At 47.6% G+C, this 15946-nt stretch overlaps 1 protein-coding gene across 2 annotated transcripts in view; it reads right to left on the bottom strand.

Moving 5' to 3' along the window:
• Window positions 1-7004: 7004 nt before the first annotated feature.
• Window positions 7005-15946, bottom strand: part of armh3 (armadillo like helical domain containing 3) — a 117408-nt gene continuing 108466 nt past the window's right edge. The window contains exons 26-27 of one of the 2 annotated variants that reach the window (XM_033034079.1): window positions 9498-9614; window positions 7005-7878 (exon numbers count right to left, since the gene is read on the bottom strand). In XM_033034079.1, the coding sequence (XP_032889970.1) occupies window positions 7786-7878; window positions 9498-9614 (210 nt within the window). In that variant the 3' untranslated portion in view covers window positions 7005-7785. The remainder of the gene's footprint in view (window positions 7879-9497; window positions 9615-15946) is intronic. The other variant, XM_033034080.1, reaches the window with a different exon arrangement.

Below are 15946 nucleotides of genomic sequence, written 5' to 3'. Positions count from 1 at the left end.
ACGAATTGCAAGGGTTCAGGTTTTCCCATGATACCCTTTGTAATTATTCTCACCAGTTCAGCTTGTCCCTCTTGTTTCTTTAACGGAGAGGGGAAAAAATACCCTCTGGGGTGAATGTTGACCTGGTGGCAATTTTTCTAGTATGAATTGTATTTGTATTCACTAATGCCATTGAGTATATACTGATCACTCGTGATAGACTCCCATGTGTTAGTATTACTCTATATACTGGTAGGAACCAGACCCACCTACCTCCATGGTTACGGGTATTCTTCTGTTTCCTGCTGGTCCAACGAGTGTTGCACGTCGTCTGTCGTGGCGGTGGCGTTGGGGGGTGGCACATTTTTCATGGGGTCCGCTCTGGGCCCTGGTCTAAAAAAGACTTTCGGTGATAGAATGCGGACCCCGAGCTTTCATCAGTCCGATATGGTAGACGTTGACTGATGGACGCAATGGGGTGCTGCTGCGTAGGAATTACTGTTTTTGGTTTGCTCGTCCCGGCCCTGCCCTCATGAGCCGAAAGTTTTGTAAAACCTCTTGCAGGTCCTTCATATGCTTTGTGAGGTTTTTGCCAAAGAGCAGTGGTCTGGCTCAGTGGCTGGGGTATGCACAACCCCACTATGTAGGATTTTATGGCAGGTCTTATGACTTGTTTACGAAGGTTGTGGTCATCTCCGTATTTGTCCATGGAACGAGGAAAAACGATGTGATGGCTGACGTCAGGCTTTTAACGGCCTCCTGCACGTGGGGTTTCCACGTAGCTGTCCACCACACCTAGCAGCTCTTCCTGTTCCTGCACCCCTTGCATACTCCCGAGATCTTCAGCCATTGCCCCTGTTCTTGACCAGCCCAGTCCTGGTCACCAAAGCTATCCTCTGGAAAGGAGGAAGCAATGGACAGTGCACAAGGCACTGTGGAGGGAGTGCCTGACCCCCCTCTGCGAGAGCGCCCCTCCTGGGGTGCACCTCGTTGGAGCTCCTGCTCCAAGAGCCGCTCCATGCGGCTCAGGCGGCTGTCTCTCCCCCGCCTGGGTGGAGAGACGTCCCCGTCCGACATGTCGGAGCCACCGGCCGGACGCCTCTTCCATGGCTTTACATCCAGACCGCTGCTCAGGCGCTAGCGGGCTGGGCTCGGCGTGGTGTTGGGATATAGCGGACCGCCCGGTAAGCGGTCCTACCGCCTTGTTGCTGCCCCCCCCCCCCCCCCCCCCCCCCAGATGGAACGCTCCTCCGTGGAGTCGAGCAGGGGGAAGGTCTGTTCTAGAGCCTTTCTTCTCTGCCTGAAAGCAGAAGGCTCCCTGTGAAAGAAAAACCCGACGTCAGCTTACCTGACGGTCCGTTCTTTCACCTCCATAGCGGGAGCGCCTGACTCCCGCTGTGCCGCTGTTGCTCTGCTGGACGTAATGCCGCGCATGCGTGCTGAGCGGGTTCTTCACGGAATCACTCACGTGACTCCGAAGTAAAATCAAATACCCCACCACCAGTCAGCTCCTTGACTGTAACTTGAGATCTGCTGCTTGTAAACCTGCTCTCTGCATCATGAGGACAAGAGAGCAAATTGAGGACATTGATATTTCTTTTGCAGAGAAATATTATTTGGGGCTGGCGTAGCTGGTTTAGCCGCTGCCTCATAGCACCAGTGACCTGGGTGCGATCCTGACCTCGGGTGCTGTCCGTGTGGAGTTTGCATGTTTTTGCCGGTGAATGAGTGGGTTTGCTTCGGTTTCCAAAGACGTGCAGCATTGTCGGTTAATTGGCCCTCTGCAAAAGTGGATGGCACCAGATCGTGGCGACTCTTTGTGTGCTCTTCCCAGAGAAGGCTGCCACCATCTGATTCAATCACTGTAATCTTTTAACTTTAGTTTTCTTTATTGTCACGTGTACTGAGGTACAGTGAAAAGCGTTTATGTTGCGTGCTATCCAGTCAGTGGAAAGACTATACATGATTACAATCAAGCTGTCCAGTGTACAAATACATGAGAAAGGGAATTACGTTTAATGTAAGGCAAAATCCAGTTAAGTCAGCTTAAAGATAGTCTAAGGGTCTCCAAAGAGGTAGGTGGTAGATCAAGACTGCTCTCTAGTTGGTGATAGGATCGTTCAGTTGCCTGATAACAGCTGGGAAGAAACTGACCATGAATCGGGAGATGTGCACTTTCACACTTCTGTACCTCTTGCCTGATGGCAGAGGGGGAGAAGAGGGAGTGATCGGAGTGAGACTGGTCCTTGTTTATGTTGGTGGCCTTGCTGAGGCAGCGTGAAGTGTAGATGGAGTCAATGGAAGAAGGGAGGTTGGTTTGTGTGATGGTCTGGGCTGCATCCACAATTCTCAGCAATATCCTGCTGTCTTGGATGGAGCTGTTCCCAAACCATGCTGTAATGCACCCTGATAAAATGCTTTCTAAGGTACATCTGTAGAAACTGGTGAGAGTTTTTGAGGATCAGTAAGTATAGATCTATTGTACTTGACTTTGAAACTGACCATATCTGTGTATGGTCCATGTAGTTAGATGGTATGCAAAACAAAGTCTTTCACTATCTCTTGGCACACGTGAAAATAATAAAACTAAATCACTCTGTGTGTAGGGAGTTGGTGAGAAAATAGGACAAAGAACTAGTGCAAACAGGTGATCGATGGTCGGTGTAGAATCTGTGGGTCGAAGGCCATAGGAGCAGAATTAGGCCATTCTGCCCATCAAGTCTGTTGCGCCATTTCATCATGGCTGATCCTTTTTCCCCCTCTCAACCCTGTTCTCCTGCCTTATCCCCGTAACCTTTGACACCCTTACTAATCAAGAATCTATCAATCTCCGCTTTAAAAACAGCCATTGACTTGGCCTCCACATCGCCTGTGGCAATGAATTCCAGATTCACCACCCTCAGGCTGAAGAAATTCCTCCACATCTCCATTCTAAAGATACGTCCCTTTTATTCTGGAAAAGGCCTGATTCCAAGCTGTATCTAAAAACTGAAGAGACTCTGTTGCCCTGATCTCCGCCATGATTGCAGGTTAGCGATTTGTAAGAGGACATAGAAACCAGATGATTACAGCAGCCTCTCTGAGTGGCAGTAATGTGCAGTTAGGCACCGGAGGAGCCCAGGTGTAGGGCGGGACAGGGTGCAGGAAAGCACCAGGCTTGAATAGCGCAGAAGGATGGAGAAATGAGCCGTCACATCACACACAGCTTATAATTAGCAGCAGGCAGTCTCACTGTGTTGATCATTCAATGGAAGTTATTAGCCTTTGCGTGGCCTACAGTAGTTCCTGCATTCAATCACACCACTGACTCCTCACACTAACACCAGGATCAAATAAACATCTTTGGAGAGTAATTTCTTTGATATTGCAGCGAAAAGCTTCAATAACAGTCCCCAGCTGTTGCAACCTCTCGCTGTTTCTCTCCTCACAGTTCATCTCTTCCCAGCAGCAGCCAACACTCTCATCTCCCCGCTCTATTTTTAGATCGGAGCTGCAGGGAATGAAAGGGCGGAGGAACACTCTTCTGCAAAAGGCACCTCGATCTGACGTTAATTTTATCTGAGATTCATGGATATTTAACAGAGTGAAGGGAGATGGCGGAGGCAGGATGAGGGGCAAAATGAACCTAGAATGGGGCATGGGTCACTGAACGAGCTCCCTCTATACACAGAGTGAAGCTCCCTCTACACTGTCCCATCACACACCCCCAGGCAGGAACAGCATGGGTTAGATACAGAGTGAAGCTTCCTCTACCCTAATTGAACATTAGGGTAAATGCAGTTTTGACGAGATGCAGAGCATAGATTCTTCGGAAATTGTTGAGGCTTCCAATTCTACCACGTTCATCTGAAACATTACTAAGTATGGTAGATACACAAAAGGACACAAAGTGCTGGAGGAACTCAGCAGGTCAGGCAACATCTCTGGATAACATGGATAGGTGATGTCGGGGACCTCCACTTTGGGTCCTTTCGTGTATTAACCATCAACGAGTTTCATCACGTGACAATAAACAAACCTTTGAAACCTTTGATCGGCAGTTTTTTAAACTTTTCCTTAGACTTTTAGAGATACAGCGTGGAATTGGGCCCTTCAGCCCGCCGAGTCCTTGCCGACCAGTGATCACCCCATACACTAGCGCTATCCTACATCCTAGGGACAATTTTTAATTTTACCACAGCCAACTAACCTACAAACCTGTAGGTCTTTGGAGTGTGGGAGGAAACCGGAGCACCTGGAGAAGACCCACGTCTTCTCAGGGAGAACTCCATACAGACAGCACCCGAGGTCAGGATCGAACCTGGGCCCCTGGTGCTGTAAGGCAGCAACTCTACCGCTGCACCACTGTGCCTTCCCTAACAGTTCTTTGTTTTTTTCTGGTGTATGATCTGTGAGTTCGTTCTAGGTCTTCTGAGGTTTGCTTACTTACCTTGTGTAGTGTTGATGAGATAGCTACCTTTGCCTGGAGCCGTGCACATCCCTCTGATCTCCTGCAGCCTACCTTCAACGTTTGGATGCCTGACGTCTGAAGAGGGTGAGTATGCGTCACATCGAGTCGATGGATGGACACTGAATGCGTTGCCTTTATCTGAGATGGGGGTGAGGGTTGGTCAGACATGGCTCTGTGTTGGGTGATTGTGGATTCGAGTCGGTCCCTGGAGAGTCGAGCATGTAACCGCGGCTGCTGCTCCAGTCTGCCACCGAGAGAGATGCCATCCCCCACACCATCAAGACCGACACTACCCCTCCAAACAAAGCTACGTTTATAAACTGATTCATTTGTCATCACATCACTGCCGTTGGGAATTGTGCAGAAGGTGTCACCTATTATCCCGATGTGGCACGGCAGTGAGTTGCTGCCTCAGCGCCAGAGACCTGGGTTCGATCCTGACTCCAGGTGCTGTCTGTATGGAGTTTGTATGTTCTCCCTGCGACCGTGTGAGTTTTCTCCAAGTCTACAAATACATGTTATAGGAGCAGAATAAGGTAATTTGGCCCAACAATTCTACGCCACCATTCAATCGTGGCTGATCTATCCTCTCCTCTCAACCCCATTCTCCTGTCTTTTCCCCATAACCCCTGACACTCGTACTAATCAAGAATCTATCAATCTTTGTCTTTAAAATCTCCATTGACGGCCTCCACAGCCGTCTGAGGCAATGAATTCCACAGACTCACAACCCACTGACTAAAGAAATTCCATCTCATATCCTTTATAAAGGTACGTCCTTTTATTCTGAGGCTGTGGCCTCTGGCCCGAGACTCTCTCACAAGCGGTAACCAGTGCTCTGTTTTTCTCCCATATTTCAAAGATTTTCAGGTTTGGAGGTTAATTGGCTTTGTAAAATTGTAAATTGTCTCTCGGGAGTAGGATAATGCTAATGTTCTGCGCGAATGCTGGTCGGTGCGGCAATAGTGGGCCGAAGGGCCTGTTTCTGCTCGGTATCTCGTAAGTCTAAAGTAAAGTCTAAATTGTGGTCTGTGGGTCAGAAAGTCGAGGTTCCAGAGTTTAGTTTAGTTTATTATCGTCACCTGTACCAAGATACTGTGAAAAGCGTTGTGTGGCAGAGGTGGAAGCTGATTCCTCAGTCCAGGAATTTGGAGATGAGTTTGGATGGGATTATGAAGTTGAAGGCAAAGCTACAGTCGATAATTAGGAGTCCTTGTTGTCGACAACTTTGTTGTGGAACTGATGCACTACAATGCTGAGAACTATATCCTGCACTCTGTATCTGCCCCTTTTGCTTTATCCATTGTGTGTGAGTTTGACTTGATTATATATTATGTACTTATTCTATCAGAATAGCATGCAAAACAAAGCTTTTCACTGTTCCTCGGTAAAGGTGATAACAATAATCCTATACCATTAATTTCTGAACCTTTCAAATTGCAAGTTACATTTCCCTCCATTTGTTTAGTTTAGTTTAGAGATACATTGTGGGAACAGGCCCTTCGGCCCACCGACACCATGGCGACCACCAATCACACGTACACTAGTCCTATCATGCACACTAGGGGCAATTTACAGAAGCCAATTAACCTGCAAACCTGCACGTCTTTGGGATGTGGGAGGAAACCGGAGCACCTGGAGGAAATCCACGCAGTCACAGGGAGAACGTGCAAACTCTGTACAGGCAGCACCGGTGGTCAGGATCGTACCTGGGTCTCTGGCGCTGTAAGGCAGCAACTCTACCGCTGTGCCATCCTCAAACAGCAATTACACTTTAAAGACACTACTGGAATTCACATCTTGAATTAGAGATAGGTGCTAGTGGAATGCAAGTCTTACACCTTTCCTTTAGTTGAGGACGAGCAGTAATGTCCAGCCCCTGCAGTGGTTCCTTTACTAAGTTGCCCATGTGCTATGTGGGGCAAGTACTAGAGAGTGAGAGATGAGGTTTGCAACCAGTTGAGGTTTGCAACCAGTTGGTAACACTGCTATTGCCATGTACAAAGACAGGGCAAGGCTACAAGACATAGCAGACTACTTGTTACAGCAAACAATGCCATTACCCAAGTCGAAAAAGCAAATAGCGTATTATTTTATTTTACGGCAGCACAGTACCAGACAGCACCAGACACCCGGGTTCGAACCTGACCTCGGGTGCTGTCTTTGTGCAGTTTGCACCTTCTACCTGTATCCGCCTGGGTTTCCTCGGAGTGTTCCGGTTTCATCCCACATCCTAACGACGTGCGGGATTGTACGTAAAATTGGCCTCTGTAAATTGCCCCTAGCGTGTAGGGAGTGGATGAGAAAATGGGATTACATAGAACTAGTGATGCTCTGCTTGGACTCTGTGAGCCGTTGGGCCTGTTTCTGTGCAGTGTCTTGCAATCAAACTATTTTGTGGAATTTTTAAAGAAGCTGATGCCAGTCAAGAGGTGTCAGAGGGACTGATGCACAGGCACGGTGATGCTGAACCTACAATAGTAAACCTACACACTGCCCACTAGCTTAGATGGGGCCATGGACAAGCTGGGCCGAAGGTGGAATGACTCTATGAAAGGGACGTCGTGCGAGGAAGGAGGATGTGTGACATCTCTTTATTTTCAGACCACGATCCACACGAAGGTTATAAACGCTGTATTGCTTACCTCCAGCCATCAGTACTTCCAGTAAACACAGTAACTAAAGATCAGCACTACATAGAAAGAAGAAAAAAAATCACTCCAGCACACAGCCGGCTATGCCTGTGAGCAGCTACCGCAGGACCTCATTCCCAGCTCGAGAGTCACTTCCTCGCAAATGTGTGTCGGCAGGTTACACTGGGAGCTGGGTGCGAGTGGGACCGATAACTCAGAGAGGTCAGAGGCTCACCGGCCCGAAATGTTCCTCCCTCCCTGGACGCCACCCAACCCGTATTCCTTGCGCTTTACTCAAGGAACTCTCACGCTTGCGAGTCTGCAGTTACTGGCCACAGAGTCGCCCATGATGAGGAGAGGTGAAACCAAACCGGAAGAAGGTGGAATAAAGTTATAGATCAGACAGGGTTAGTAGGGGGGAGGGGGGGGGGGTTGGTAGAAACGTTTGCGCCAGGCTGCTGAGACCCCATCTCGGCTCCACGAAGATCGTTACAGGGAGAACTACAGGAGATGAATGTAGGTTGGGGTGCAGAATCTGATGTTCCTCTCCACAGCGCTGGGGACAGGTTGGGTCTGGTAGAAGTCACAACAAAACAGCTGGCAGCCACAGACACCGAAGGAAGACAATCCCATTGTTTCTTTCGACAAGTAAAATCCACCCGGGAAAAAGAGGAGGAAGTGGAGGCATCCGTGCGTTGGGGGAGGACACGATGGGAGTCCGTCTCAGGATATGGAGGAGAATTCTTTCAGCAAGATCTCCTGACTCAGGGTGTTCACAGCAAGGTTCTTCCTCACGTTAAGACTGATGGAGCGAACCTGCAGGAACAACAGAGAACCGACTCAGAAATTGTCCCCCAGGAGGATGAAACTATGGAATTATTAATCGGAGGTTCAGGATTGATAGGCAGAAAATACCTTATATCCATGTTCACAACAAAAAACACTAAAAGCATCGCAATATCTCAAATTGATAGTTCATAAATTGAAGGAGCAGAATTAGGCCATTTAGTCCAAGTCTACTGCATCATTCAATCATGGCTGATCTATCTTATCCTCTCAACCCCATTCTCCTGCCTTCTCCCCGTAACCTCTGACACCCGTAGCAGATGCGGCATGGAAACAAGTCCTTCACCCTACCAACACCACGCTGACCAAGATGCCCCATCTAAACTCATCCCAATTGCCTGCGTTTTGGACCACTTCCCTTTAAACCTAACCTTTTGGGCAGCAAATTGGCACGACGGCAGAGTTGTCGCCTTACAGCGCCGCAGACCCGGGTTCGTTCCTGATTATGGGTGTTGTCTGTATGGAGTTTGCACGTTCCCCGTGTGACCGCGTGGGTTTTTTTCCGGGTGCTCTGGTTTCCTCCGAAACTCCAAAGTCGTACAGGTTTGTACGTTAATTGGCTTTGGTAAAATTGCAAATCGGACCTAGTGTGCAGGATAATATACGGGGTGATCGTTGGCTGGCACGGTCACGGTGGGCCGAAGGGCCTGTTTGCATACTGTATCCCTAAAGTATAAAGGGCCACACAAAAGGTAAGAGATCACGCATTGAGGGGAATATGTTGGCAAGGATGGTGGACTGTCTACGACCAATTTCAACTTGGCACATTGCGACTAATGGTGTCGACAGGGATCAAGGCTTCAATAATTTATAATCTGCATTAATCACTTTTACGAGTGGATTGTCAGCAAAAGTTGTTGGTGGATGCGAATGCAAGTTTTTGCATTCTCTTTTGAGAGTAGGGAAAGGCCTAGATAGAATGGATGTGGAGAGGATGTTTCCACTTGTGGAGGAGTCTAGTACCAGAGGCCACAGCCTCAGCATAAAAGGACGTTCCTTTAGAAAGGATATGAGGAGGAATTTCTTTAGTCAGAGGGTGGTGAATCTGTGGAATTCATTGCCACAGACGGCTGTGGAGACCAAGTCAATGTGTATTGTTAAGGCAGTGATTGACAGCTTCTTGATTACTATGGGTGTCAGGGCTTAAGGGGAGAAGGCAGTAGAATGGGGTGGAGAGTGAAGGATACATCAGAATGGCAGAGTAGAGTTGATGGGCCGAACGGCCTAATTCTGCTCCTATAACCATAAGTTGTTATCAGCACACATACATTGCAGAGGAATGTAGTGCCATTTAGTCAATTATAATGGTACATGGTCAGGACAATTAGACAGGTACAAGGATAGGACAAGTTTAGAAGGATTTGGACCAGACACAGGCAAGTGGGACTAGTGTAGATGGGACATGTTGGTCGGTGTGGGTAAATTTGGCTGAAGTGCCTGAATCCACACTGCATTACTCTATGACTATGTGTATAGAAGTCGGGAGGTCATGTTACAGTTATATAGGACATAGCAAGGATGGACTGTGAAAGGTTCTGATATCTTGAATGGGCCAAGAGATGCAGGGTCTTCGAGGACTCCTTACTCACCAACTCTTTGAAGAAGGCTGCTTCCCTGGGCTGCTCTGAGTAGCGCTCGTATTGGTCCAAGCCGTCCTGCAGCTTCAGGGTCAGTGTGTCGTAGTTGGAGCGTACAACCTCCAGCACCTGGAGAGATGGACACAAATATTACTGAAGTACCGGGGCTCGAGTCCACATGGGCCAGGGTAACGTGGGGAGGGGAGGAAATAAGATCAAAAAATTAATAATGACACCAAATATTGTCCCTGGATCATGGTTTTACGCTTTGGAATTGAATCTGGTGGCAGTTTGGGATTGATCATTTTTGTACGCACTGTTCCCTCATTCCCCCCCCCCCCCCCAATGGGAGACCATTCATAGAGTCATAGTCAGAATCACAGAGAGTCATATAGTGTGGAAACAGGCCCATCAACTCAACGTGCCCATCTACACTTGTCACACCTTCCTGCGTTTGGCCCCTATCCCTCTAAACCGAACCTACCAATGTACCTGTCTAAATGGTCCTAAACATTGTGATAGTACCTGCCTCAACTACCTTCTCCACTCATCAAGACATCCGTCGGTAACATTATTGCCCCTCGTTGTGATATCAGCGCCTAATACCATAATGTGGCAAAGAGGAATTTAGGGTAAGTCGAGATGGGCAAAAAAAAAGAAATATAGTTGCTGTGAGTGTTATAAACGGGTGGGGAGAGTTGTGTTTTAAACAATAAAGCAACAGGGCAGCACCTGGGTTCCATCCTTACTATGGGTGCTGTCTGTACAGAGTTTGTCCGATCACCCATGACCGCGTGGGCTTACTCCCGGGGCTCTGGTTTTCTCCACACTCCAAAAACGTATGGTTTAATTGGCTTGGGTAAAATTGTAAATTGTCCCTAGTGCATAGGACAGTGCTGGTGTACAGGGAGACTCGGCGGGTCAAAGCGTCTGTTTCCGCGCTGCATCTCTAAAGTCCCCCCCCCCCCACCACCCCACCCCCTCGCTTGTGCAAGTGCCCAGGGAGCCTGCTGGGTCCCATTACCAACACATCTCTCCACAGGGCTGCTCTTGTTACAGTGGGAGTAGTGGCCCGCAGTGGTCAATAACAGAGCCCCACCACACAGCGGCCTGTCTTCACTTCATCCTCACAGCTTCATGAAAATAACAAGCTGCTAACGAGACTGCCGAGCAGTTCCACAATACGCTGCCTGCTGTCTGGGGAACTGGGCAATTAGGCTTGTCTTCAGTTCCCCCGAAGCGCAGAGTTATCCAAGATGTTTCGAAATGCAGTCATGCCATTGCAAACAGGCACAAAACCATCACGGAAGTGAAGCATGATTACGTAAAACGACTCCAATTTCTCACAACACTTTTAATGTGGAAAAGTGTCCCTAGGTAGTTCACAGGAGTGTTGTCAAACTAATTTTGACACCAAGACACATTTGGAGATACAAGATGTCAGATTAGAAGTTACTGAACAAGGTCAGAGACGACTCCGGGGGTAGATGATTAGCTAACGAACCGAAAACAGAGGGCTGAGATAACGATGTCTAGTTGGTAAACTTCAACTAATGGGTTGCTGCAGGGATTAATGGTGAGGATGCAGTTATTTGCAATCTATGTTAATGACAGGGAGGTGGGGACAGAATGTACAAGGACATTTTAGAAAGAAATAGTGGGCTAAAATTTGGGGATATGTGAGATTATTCACTTCGGTAAGAATAACAAGAATCAATGATCAAGAATCTGTCCATCTCTGCCTAAAAAATATCCATTGACTTGGCCTACACAACAGTCTGTGGCCATGAATTCACCACTCTCTGACTAAGGAAATTCCTCCTCATCTCTTTTCAAAAGGTACTTCCATTTATTCTGAGGCTGTACCCTCTGATCCACGACTATCCAAGCCTTTCACTATTCGGGAAGATTCTTGTGGGCAGATTTTAAAGTGCGACCGTAACTGGACGTCCAAAACTCCTCATTGGCAGTAAAGGACTTTGGAAGCAGGCGTTCTGTTCAAAACACGTCTTTTTGGATGCGTTTCAAGAGCACATGCATCTGACCGTAATGCTGAGCATCTGATCATCATCCTGTCGTTTGAACTCAGGCCTTAGACGTGAAAGAAGGAACATAAACCCATCCCAGTTCCACTCAACAGTGGTGCGGTACAGTGGTGCAGCGGTAGACTCGCTGCCTTACAGTGCCAGAGACCTGGGTTCGATCCTGACCTCGGGTGCTGTCATTTGGTCCATTTCCATTTAAACCTTTCCCATCGTTCCGGAGAGTTGAAAATGCTCGGAGACCGTCACCTTTTCCTTGGGTCCCTCTCACCCACTGTTACCGTAAGTACTGTACCGGTTGCCAAACATTTTAACTCCCCATCCCATTCCCACACTGACCTTTCTGTCCTGGGCCTCCTCCATTGACAGAACGAGGCCAAACGCAAATTGGAGGAACAGCACTTCAAAATTTCACTAGGGCAGCTTAAAGCCAGCGGTATGAATATTGATTTCTATAACTTCAAATAACCCTTGCATCCACTCTCTCTCTGTCCCTCCCACACCCTAGTCGTCGTATCAGTTTCACTGGCGTCCTGCTGAGTTTCAGTTTGTATCGTTGCAGGCTTTGATCTGTCTTTTTGCATATCTTTCATTCATTTGTTTTATGTACCTTTTCATATCTCTCGTTTCCCTCTCCCCTGACTCTTAGTCTGAAGAAGGGCCTAGACCCGAAACTTCACCTATTCCTAATCTCCAGAGATGTTGCCTGACCCGCTGAGTTACTCCAGCTTTTTGTGTCTATCTTTGGTGTAAACCAGCATCTGCAGTTCCTCCCCTGGTTCCTCCTACTGTAAGAGTATCGGTCATTTAATTTAAAATGCAGGATGCTTAATCCTAATTGCTTCTGTGATAATCCTGCCTATTTAGTCTCTTATAAATAGAAATGGGCAAAGGTCATTAATTCTAAAGACAGGAATTGACTCATTCCTGAGCTCAAGATACCTCACGAGAATGTGTTGCAGAATTTCAAAATAATCCCTTTTAGTCGGGACCCTGACTGGAATCGTGCCAAATCGAGTTGCGGGCATTGAATGTTCAGTTGAAGGAGTAACAGCATAGGGGCTACATTTGGTTTTCAATCATTTTTCTTCATTAGTTCTTTGAAAGCAATGCTCAGTCCGAATTGGCTCATGAGCACTAGAGGTTGTTCGACCATTTCGGGTGGCACAGTGGCGCAGCGGTAGAGTTGCTGCCTTACAGCACCAGAGACCCGGGTTCGATCCTGACTACGGGTACTGTCTGTATGGAGTTTGCACGTTTTCCATGTGAACACGTGAGTTTTCTCCAGGTACTCCTGTTTCCTCCCACACGTCAAAGACGTACAGGTTGGTAGGTTATTTGGCTTCAGTAAAATTGTAAATTGTTCCTGGTGTGTAGGATAGTGTAAGTGTGTGGGGATCGTTGGTCGGTACGGATTCGGTGGGCCGAAGGGCCTGCATCCGCGCTGTATCTCTAAACTAAAATTTCGGGAATGAAGTTAAGAGTCCAACATAGTGGCATTGGTCGGTATTATTTAGTTTAGTTTAGTTTAGAGATACAGCGTAGAAACAGGCCCTTTGGCCCACGAGTCCGTGCCGACCAGCGACCCCCATACACTAATACTATCCCACATACTAGGGGCAAATTGCAATTTTACCAAAGCCTATTAGTTTACAAACCTGTACGTCTTTGGAGTGTGGGAGGAAGTCAGAGCACCCGGAGAAAGCCCACGCAGATCACGGGGAGAATGTACTAACTCTGTATAGGCAGCACCTGTAGTCAGGATCGAACTTGGTCTCTGGCACTGTAAGGCAGCAACTCTACCTCTAAGCCACTGTGCCGCCTGTGATTTATTATTGTCTCATGTACTGAGAGGTGTGGCAGCAGGATAGCGCAGGAGGTGTGGCAGCAGAGAGGTGTGGTGTTGCGGAGCTCCCGTCCAGACACAAAAGTGAGTGAATTTAAACATCTTTTTGGACTTCGGAGGAGGCACAGCGGAACCTTTAACATCTTGGAGTATCGCTGCGACGCTGCAGAGATTTATTTTAAAAGTTTCTGCTTGTTTTGGGACTGCGAGCAGTCTTATCAACTAACTGCCGAGCTCCCACAACTGTGGCTGGCAACCTGCCATGAAACTAGCGCACCAAAAGAGGGGAGAAAATCTTTCTGGACTTTGACACCTGCATCCAGAACAGCCCCCCCCCCCCCCTTACTGCCTCGCTGGTGCTGACCGGGCCGGTCTGGCTTTCGTGTGGTGTGGGAGGAATTCCAAACCTGCACCGTCTCGACATCTTCTGTGGCAAAAATCCAAGATGGCAGCACACGTCTCCTCCTGTCTCTAATTGTGTCTGTTTGTTTTACAAATATGATTTCAGGGAATGTTCAACCTAACCCAGGCCCAGGCTCTGCTGAGTCTGCTGTTAATTTTAACACCCCTGCTGAATTTGAATCTGACTGTGACTCTATTTATATGTTCTCAGTTGTTTTTTTAAATTATTGTCTGTAACTGTGGAACTGTGCTGCTGCCTGTCTTGGCCAGGACTCTCTTGTAAAAGAGATTTTTAATCTCAATGAGACTTATCCTGGTTAAATAAAGGTTAAATAAAAAAAATAAAAATAAAAACTGAGATACAGTGAAAAGCTTTTATTGGAGTGCTGTCCAGTCAACTCAAATCATACTGTACATGAGTACAAACAGCATAGAACAGTACAGCCACAAAGTGCTGGTATAGTTCTGCAGGGTCAGGCAGCATCTCTGGAGAACATGGATAATTGGCATTTCGTGTCGGGACCCTTCTTCAGTCAGACTGAACCACGGTCTTGCAAAAGGTTGCACAACGTACTTTAGCTTGCACTATGGTCTGATTTACCTAGTATAACATCAGACTGAAGAAGGATCTCAACCCAAAATGTCTTTAGACTTTAGAGATACAGTGCGGAAACAGGCCCTTCTTCGGCCCACTGAGTCCGCACCGTCTAGCGATCACCCTGTACACTTGCATTATGCTACACACTTGGGACAATTTTACCAAAGCCAATTAACATACAAATCCAATTAACGGACACCGGAGCACCTGGAGACAACCCACATGGTAACAGGAAGAACTTACAAACTCAGTACAGACAGCACCCACAGTCAGGATCGAATCAGAGTCTCTGGCGCTCTTCCACCGCTATGCCACCGTCTCTGTGCATTTCCCTCTACAGATGCTGCCTGACCTGCTGGGTTCCTCTAGCTCTTTGTTTTTCCCCTCAAATTTCCAGCAGCTGCAATCTCCAGTACGCTGGATGCTGCTTCATCTTAATGGCAGCTGTATATTTTTGTCACCCCTAATCACCATATTTTCAATACATTTCTGGATGTTCCGCACTCTGTTAATGAGAGAGTATTCCTTCCCATTATAGAAACATAGAAAAATAGGTGCAGCAGTAGGCCAATTGGTCCTTCGAGCCAGCACCACCACTCAGTATGATCATGGCTGATCATCTAAAATCAGTACCCCGTTCCAGCTTTTTCCCCATATCCCTTGATTCCTTTAGCCCCAAGAGCTAAATCTAACTCTCTCGAAACCATCCAGTGAATTGGCCTCCACTGCCTTCTGTGGCAGAGAATTCCACAAATTCACAACTCTCTGGGTGAAGAAATGTTTCCTCATATCAGTCCTAAATGACCTGCACCTTATTCTTAAACTGTGACCCCTGGTTCTGGACTCCCCCAACATCGGGAACATTAAGAATTTTATATATTTCTATAAGATTCCCTCTCAACCTTCTAAATTCCAGTGAATACAAGCCCAGTCGACCCATTCTTTCATATGTCAATCCCGGCACCCCGGGAATTAACCTGGTGAACCTACGCTGCACTCCCTCAATAGCAATAATATCCTTCCTCAAATTGGGAGACCAAAACTACACACAATACTCCAGGTGCGGTCTCACCAGGGCCCTGTACAACTGCAGTAGGATCTCCTTGCTCCTAAACTCAAATCCTCTCGCAATGAAGGCCAACATGCCATTAGCTTTCTTCACTGCCTGCTGTACCTGCATGCTTACTTTCAGTGACTGATGTACAAGCACAGCCAGGTCTCGTTGCACCTCCCCTTCTCCTAATCCGACACCATTCATATAATAATCTGCCTTCCTGTTCTTGCCACCAAAGTGGATAACTTCACATTTATCCACATTATGCTGCATCTGCCATGCATCTGCCCACCCACCCAACCCTGCAGCCTCATAGCATCCTCATTGCAGCTCACACTGCCACCCAGCTTTGTGTCATTCACAATCGTGGAAATGTCACATTTAATTCCCTCGTCTAAATCGTTAGTATATATTGTAAATAACTGGGGTCCCAGCAGCAAGCCTTGCGGCACCCCACTAGCCTCTGCCTGCCATTCTGAAAAGGACCTGTTAATTCCTACTCTTTGCTTCCTGTCTGCC

This window comes from Amblyraja radiata, chromosome 15 (genome assembly GCF_010909765.2).
Source record: "Amblyraja radiata isolate CabotCenter1 chromosome 15, sAmbRad1.1.pri, whole genome shotgun sequence".
In the NCBI taxonomy this organism is placed as follows: domain Eukaryota; kingdom Metazoa; phylum Chordata; class Chondrichthyes; order Rajiformes; family Rajidae; genus Amblyraja; species Amblyraja radiata.
Note: the sequence above shows the minus strand (reverse complement) of the source record. Positions and strands in the feature narration are given on the sequence as shown.